Source organism: Trypanosoma brucei, chromosome 7 (genome assembly GCF_000002445.2).
Source record: "Trypanosoma brucei brucei TREU927 chromosome 7, complete sequence".
Lineage (NCBI taxonomy): Eukaryota > Euglenozoa > Kinetoplastea > Trypanosomatida > Trypanosomatidae > Trypanosoma > Trypanosoma brucei.
In genome coordinates, this window is record NC_007280.1 from 2,197,126 (window position 1) to 2,205,233 (window position 8,108).

The following is an 8,108-nucleotide window of genomic DNA, read 5'->3' on the forward strand; positions in this document are numbered from 1 at the left end:
TTAATGAATTAATGTAGTGCACAACCCTTTGCTGTGCAACAGGATTCTGGATGTATGACATCTTCACAAATATTTGGCCCAAATAATTCTGAAAGGAAATGCAATAAAATAAATTATGTTATTACAAAAATAAATAAAATAAGTCAAAATATTTTGATGAAACAAGGGGATTCGATTACACTGTTTGAGAATATATATATGTCAGCAGCAAATGTAAAAAAAGGATCACGAGACACGTAATGTGTTTTAAAACACTCTCCCATGTAAGAACTTGGTGGTCAAGATGCTGCTCTGATATAATTTATTGTAAAGTCACTCCGCCACTTCTTTCAGTAAATAATAAATAAGAATAATGAAATATATTCACTATACTTTAATGGTATATAAACTTCACCACCTCATATCATTGACAGGTGTACAGTACTGTAGAATGTTGAGTGCTTTTACTTTTCAGGTGTGGCTATGAGTAAAAATCAAATGTGGATGTTGTGTCTCAGACAACAATAATGTTAATAATAATATTTCATTCAGTGTGTGAGAAGGTGTGTAGTTATAAAGTTAGAAGGTCATGCAAAATAATGATATGCTCACTTGTTATAGTTATAAAGTGAATGAGAGTAACACAACATTTACTACGGTTACAACTAAAATACAAATTTCCACTGAGAAAACAACCTTGTGCATACATACACACACACACACACACAGACACAGACACTTTCCTAACTGTTCTTTACTCTTCACAATATACGATTGGTATGACTTACTAAATTGTGAAACGCTTACACGACTGTAATAAAATCCTTGTATTTCTCGTATTTAAGATACTGTAACATCTAATACCGTCCATGTGAATTGTTACTGGTACCTGTCCGAATAATAGTGCCTACAGTAAATAACTACTCAAGCTGGCTGTTTAATTTAATAACGTGTTCTCATCAATAAGTTGTTACAATAATACAACGCGAAATAATGGACCACATATTAATGGATATGTACACTCCTTTTTCCAAGTTCACGCAGGATATCAGAACTGGCATGAGCATTTTTGAGATCCACCCAAGAAAGACATGACAATTCTAAAAGACTCCTGAATCCTTGTGTGGGCCCCCTTTCATCATAGCTCCGACAGAGATGCAATTTTTTAAATTGATTTTATTTTCCCAATTGGTGTAATATCATCAAGCTTTTCACAATAAGAGAGATTGAGCTCCTCAATGGTATGGGATGATTGAATTTCCCTGAGATCTTCATCTGTAATGAAAGAACAAATCAAGTCAAGAATGCGCAACTATGGAAGAGTGAAAAGTGCACCAAACCCCCGCGTTAGCTCTTTGCATACTCCTATATGCAACTCCTCCAGTGTTTTGATATTAGCAAGACATGAAGCATCGGTCATATCACACGATCGGAGGTTGAGTGTAACGAGGGATTTGCATCTGCTGATATAGTATCCACCGTAACGCGTCGTAACTCTGGCGGATTCCAAGTTGAGCACACTGAATCGTGGTAATTCGCTTAGTGCTTCCCAGCCTGAAGTTATGGGGTAACATCCGCTCAGATTCAATTCCTCCAGTGCCGTAAGGTTTGATATATGAGATATGTCTGTTAGTTTCCAACTGGAGGCTAGGTTGAGTGACGTAATGGATCGAGACAGACAAATATCATCAAGTGCGCTATTGCTAATGCGAGATAAACCGAGATCCAGCGATCTAAGCCGTGGTAGTTTCCCAAGTGTCCAGACTCCTTCCAGGGTATCACCGCATTCCCGCAATGACAATTCCTCAAGGGACGTGATGTTGGAGAGGGGTGTTGCGTCTGTTAGGTCCTCGCACAATTCAATAGTAAGCCTCACGAGAGATTTGCTCGTTCCAATGGATTCAACAGATATATCACTACCTCTCACATTTCGCAGAAGCAAAAAACGCAACCGTGGCAGTGCACCAAGAGCATTCAGTCCCTTGAGGCCGTCTGAGCAGTTCTTAACTATCAGCTCCTCCAGTGATTGAATCTCATACACCACCGTAACATCTGACAACTCCTCACACCGAAACAACTTTAGTTTCACAAGTGTTTTGCAACTGCTAAGGCAACCTATGCCTTCATCAGTGATGTTGGTATCAGATAGAATTTCTACACGTAGTAGAGGCAGCTTTCCGAGCGACTCCCAGCCTTTTTTTTTAATTCCATTTCAGCAGTTAACATTCAGTTCCTCCAGTGTCAATAGAGAAGACAATGCTGATATATCAGTTACCCATTTGCAATGTGATAAGTTGAGTAATCGCAGCGATTTTGATTTGGAAATATTTTTAGTTACATCACCATTAATATCCGTATATTTCAGATTCAGTACTCGAAGGCGCGGTAGACAGGAAAATGACGGTATGCAACATACTTCCTGTGCATGATCAAGTACCAATTCCTCCAACGTCGCAATGTTAGAGAGAGCTTTCACAGATATGAATCCCATTGACCTCTCAAGATTCAGTTTCACAAGTGACTTACTATTCCCAAGGATGGAACATTGTTGCGCATCACTGTCTCCCATGTAACATTCTTTCATGCTTGGGATACGTGCCTTGGGAAGCGTTCCAAGAGTTTCAATACCTTTTCTGATGTTAAGGTAGCAATCAAGGTTTAACTCCTCAAGCATAGTAATTTTGGAAAGTGCTGTGACGTCTGTTATATCTTTGCAAAACGCAAGGTTGAGTGTATTCAAAGACTTGCACTCGCTAACGTGCCGTATGTTTTCATCATTAATTCGTGTATTAGACAGTGTGGCTACACGCAGTTGGTGAAGTGTACCAAATACATTCCTTTCGGATGTTACATTACAGTAGTTGTCAAGGTTGAGTTCCTCCAATGCCGTAAAGGAAGCTATTGCAGAAATAGATGTTATTTTCTTGCGATGCGAAAGATTTAATGATACAAGTGGGATTGAGCTTGTGCAGATATTCTCAAGGGAATTATTATCAACTTGTGTCCGTCCCAAATCCAGTACACGAAGCTGCGGTAGCCTGCTAAGTGTTCCCATTCCAGAGGTTACTTTGTCACAGTAGTGGAGATTCAGTTTCTCAAGTGTAACAAGGTTCGAGAGGGGCGTGACATCACCAAACCCTTTGCAATTCTCAAGACTGAGCTTTACAAATGAGTTACCATTCCCTAGTGAACCAATAACTGAATCTTCCAACTGTACACCCTTTATGTTCAGCACACAAAGCCGTGGCAACTCTCCAAGAACGCTCAGCCCTTTTCTGATGTTTGAACAATTATCAAGATTCAAATCCTCAAGCGTAGTGATGTTAGAGAGGGTTGTAACATCAAGTAACTTATTGCAGAAAGAAAGATCAAGCGTAACAAGGTTTTTGCACTTGCTGAAATGCGATATGTCTCTATCAGTAATATGTGTATTCGAGAGGATTGCCACATGTAGCTGCTGAAGTTTTTCAATTGCTTCCCATCCTGCATTTATTCCAAAACAGTTGCTCAGATTCAGTTCATTCAATGCTTCGAGGCTTGAAATATGGGACACATTTGTCATTTTCCAACAATGGGAAAGGTTGAGGGACACCATTGTCTGCGATAGGCATAAACTTCTGAGAGACTCATTGTCGGTATTTGTGCCAGACAGGTCCAACATTTTAAGCTGTGGCAGGTTTCCGAGACATCCAATTCCTGCGTCAATACCCGTGCAGCCGTGAAGGCTTAGTTTTTCCAGAGTCAAAATGTTGGCGAGTGCTTCCACATTACTCAGTCCCGTGATACTCTCCATATTGAGCTGTAAAAGGGATTTTGAAGCACCAATACCAGCAAAGTCAAGGGACGAGATGTGTGCCTCCTTTATGTTAAGTACACGCAGGTATGGCAGTGTACCAAGGCAACCCACACCACTAATGATGTCAGCACATTTTTGAATATTCAGCTCCTCGAGTGTAACAATGCTGGATAAGAGTGTCATATCACCAAAGCCTGCGCAGTTATCAAGACTGACCTTTACAAGTGGTCCACCAGTCCCAACTGAATCGAGAGATGGCTCGCTCAGGTGCACATCCTTCATGTGCAATACACGGAGCTTTGGTAATGCCCACACAACGCCTATCCCCCTTGTTATTCGGCGACAACCGTTAAGGTTCAATTCCTCAATAGCAGTGGCATTGGAGAGTGGATTGATATCTGTCAGCTGAATACGATAAGAAATGTTCAGCCTTTCAAGCGATCCACAGTCACACAAATCCTTCAGACAATTATCTTCCACAGGAACACCACTCAAGTCAAGTACACGCAGTCGCAACAACCTAGTCAGTGTTCCTATTCCCTTCGTTATGTGGCAATTGCTTAGATTCAACTCTTCCAGCGCTGAAAGTTGTGAAATTGGGGTTGCATCCGTGATATTGTTGCATTCGGATACACTCAGTTTGGACAGTTTAACACATGCACATATTCTCCTCACACAGCTGTCGTCAATGTCTGTGGAATTTAAATCAAGGCACATCAGGTTAGTCAAGCGAGAGATTCCTCTGATATTTGTCAGTTGCATGGTGTCAGTAATAACCAACTCCTCCAATGTTCCAACACTGAATATGCAGTGAATATCATTGTTGTCAATATTGTTGCTCCTGAGACAAAGCCTTTTCAACATGTGCAGTTTCTTCAAAGATATCATATTCACAAGTTTGCCACGCGGATATTCAATGCGTAACTCTTCCAACTGTTTTAGCTTACTGACTCGTTCTAAGTTAAATTTCCAACCTTTTGATAACGTGATGGTTAATTTCTTGGTATGAATGCGGCCACAGAGTGAGGAAAGAGCACCTTTATATAGTCCTTCGTCACTGAAGGCATTATCAGCAGCATTATATAATGTTACTCTATGTATGCATTCGGTGTCATCACACACACCGCCGTGCCTTTCGCCACTCATAGCTGTGAGATTACTCATGAAACACCTAAGTGCCTTCACACTGCTTTCCAGCCGTGTTTGTTTAATCAATTTATCATGCTCATTCAGTAACGATACCACAGTTTCATCATTACTGGCGTCACGCGTCTCTTCGGTGATTGTAACGGTGGTGAGTTTATTTTGTCCAGTAGTTGATGGTTCCTTTAAGGCTTCTGACTGCTCAGGAAATGGGATGCACTGTCGCTTACTTCCTTGGTTTCCTGACATTATAGTTCCCGTTTCCGATTCCTTGAGGTGCTGAATGTTGACGAAATGCTTTTTCTTTTTTAATAATAGAGCTAAGCGATGAATCAAATGGGGGGAAGTGTTATAAGGAAGTAATTGAGGTGCATGCCAAAATGTGCTATGGTCAGTAATCCTAACCTTCATTCAGCAGTCTTTGGGGACAAAAGAAATGATAATTGTAATGAGGTTGTTTTGTATATATATAGAAATCAATAAGGTGTGGCAAAAATATACTGTTTATTATTCTCAGTTGCTTACACGCTTAGCAGCCACAAGGGATTAATTTTATTCTCGTTGTTGTATTTATGAATTACTGACCCAGTGCCTGGAGCACGCAGCAACAGTAGTTTCTGACAGTAGTATCAGGAAGTCTTTGCACTTCCTTAAACCGGAAGCTAACCTTCGCCTTCACGGCCTTCCCTCGCAGGGCAACTAGCATATAATTCTTATGCATTGATGTCGCGGCATGGAAAGTAAGGTGACACTTGCCTTCCCTTTCGTTGCTTGCAATATTTTCCAAAAGCACGGCACACACAACCACAAAACTGTTAGAATAATCCCAATCCTCACTCTCTCCACGAGCCACCCATATATGGTAGTGGCCTAGAATTTCAATTAATGTCATTGCGTGAGCCCAAACGCAGTGACAAAACGGAAAGCGAAGACACATGGAAACACCTCCCGGATATGACACATACGCTTTATTTACCTCGGCTGCAGAAACCAATTGAAACATCTACTGTGAAAACTGAAGGGACAACAGTAATTAGGTAGATGTATGGGCACTACGGTTTCCCATTAACTGTGGACAGGCGGAAATGTGTTGATTGAATGTCTTAGATAATCAGCGTTACGGGCGGGGAAATTCCATTCCCAAACTTTGCGTCCCGGTCCCTTTTTCAGGTATTGAAATATCTCTATAAGAAGCTTGGCACTCGTGTCTGTGCATGCCGTGATTTGTGTTGTGTTTTCATGTTAAAGAAATACCAGTGGTACATTCAATTCCAAAACACATTTCAAAAACCTTTCGGTCTTTCCTTAGCCTGGTGGCAGTAACCATGATTCCTTTCATGAGTTCTGCAATGATGAGGGAATAGTTTGGAATGTATTGCCATTTTTTTCGTTGTTGGTTTTGCTTAATGTAATATTTCCCCCGCAAGTGGTGTACGCGCGACTTCTGAGAGTGAAACCAGTTGGAGAAATAACAAGCGGAAGTGTGGCAAACAAAACACAGTTACCTTCATAATTGGAAAAGGACGAAGTGAAGCGGGTTCCCGCAAGTATTGTGTAACCCCAACGGAAGGAAAAAGGAAAAGGGAACACGAAAGGGAACATTATGGCGCCATTGAGTATTAATATGCAGCGCCTTTTGCTTGACTTTGTTGGTGTTGGTGAGCGTGCGTGCCTCAGTGGTGAAAGCTCATAAGTTTATGTGACGAATTTCTCAACCTTTTGTTTGTCCGACAGATTTACTGTTTGATATCTCGCACGGTTGGAAATACGCATTCCTCAACAGGGGAAGTGAAACGGATAACTTGTAAGAGGGGATGAGGGAACGCAAGTGCAGTGCAGTGCAGGTTCCACGGTGGAAAAAAAGAAAAAGCATCAGGGCAAATATCAGGGACACCGCTTCACTCACATGGACGGAGCCGTCGGGTCATTTTCCAATGAAGGGATGGGAATATTGGAGCAACTATGGAGCATGCAATTTTTTTGAGGAAAGAAACAAAACAGTTCTTGTCATCCTACAAACAGGAGCCCCCTCTTTTCATACAACCCAAGAGGGAAAGAAAAACAAAGGGAGTATTATTATCTTCGTTTTGCACACAAATGCAGTACTCTGACATTCTGGCCATACTTCATAGAAGTGACAGCAACAATGTACAGGAAAAAAAAATGACGCTTAAAGAAAAACATATGCCCACGCTTCGTTACCGTATGTAAAATCCCGTACTGATGGCCACGGTGTCGACGATACCGTTGATTGGCCGTCTTTTACCAACTCCTCGGTTCGAAAAGGTTAAGTGCGGGGAATTACGGCTCCAACAAGCGGTAAAAACTTATTGACATTAAATGGCCTAATCTCTGGTGGCCCACTCCCCTCTACAAATCACAACGCATGTGACATTATATAAGCTGCGTGCATAAGCAGCGCTCCGTAATATTATGCATTTGTCCATTCGGCGCTGTTAGAAATTGTGCAACCCCTTCGGAAGGAATGATGTAATTGCAATCCCAACAGTAAAATACATCTCCTTATTCCGCTTTCATGGCACACTCACTTCGAAATCGCACAGCACCGCTGCGAATGGTATTTGTCTCCACTGAGTTTGTATTGCCTCATCCCTAAACTTTTCCGCCTCGCCTATCGAAAGGGATCGTGTGTGCCATTATGGTAGTTCCCTGAAATCCACACGTCCCGCCACACACTTCACAGTTGCACGATACCTTGTAACATTCCTCTAGGGGTTTCCGCTGCACCATTTTAGTAACGACATCATGGAAAATAATAATGAATTCTGGTGGCATAAAGAAACGCCTACCTCACGCATAAGGGACGTGAGCATTGCATCATAACATCAGTGCTGTAGTCAACCGATGGTAACGATGACCCTCGACCCCGTAATGTTCGATGAAACCACATATTTCATCAAATGGGATGGCACCACCACAACGTAAATAATGCAACAAATATCGTGAAGGAAAAATATATTGTTAATTGAACCTGTGGCAGTACGACGTGTTTTGAGGGGCATTTGATTTCAGAAGGATGCCTTGGAAATAAGACAAATTTTGAAGGGAACATCGGGTATACTCATGCAAGAATCAGACAAGGGCCCCAACGCAATGGTAACGAAGGCAATCCGCCGCAGAAGTGAATCGTGTGAGGGCATGTTTCAGCACTCCTTCACGCTGTGGGATC

The 8,108-nt window shown here is 41.7% G+C and overlaps 2 protein-coding genes and 1 pseudogene across 2 annotated transcripts, besides 3 other annotated features; all 3 read right to left on the reverse strand.

Moving 5' to 3' along the window:
* Positions 1-8,108: part of a sequence feature (sequence corresponds to BAC RPCI93-30D13) that runs on past the window's edge.
* Positions 103-142: a sequence feature (AT_rich).
* Positions 682-718: a microsatellite.
* Positions 983-5,329, reverse strand: Tb927.7.7540 (annotated as a pseudogene).
* Tb927.7.7550 (hypothetical protein) lies at positions 5,496-5,810 on the reverse strand (the record flags this gene model as incomplete). Its single annotated transcript, XM_841281.1, has 1 exon — positions 5,496-5,810. The coding sequence occupies one exon, from the start codon at positions 5,808-5,810 to the stop codon at positions 5,496-5,498; it is 315 nt and encodes a 104-aa protein (XP_846374.1).
* Tb927.7.7560 (hypothetical protein) lies at positions 6,254-6,520 on the reverse strand (the record flags this gene model as incomplete). The annotated part of the gene is made up of 1 exon (XM_841282.1): positions 6,254-6,520. One exon carries the CDS (start codon positions 6,518-6,520, stop codon positions 6,254-6,256), a length of 267 nt encoding a protein of 88 aa, XP_846375.1.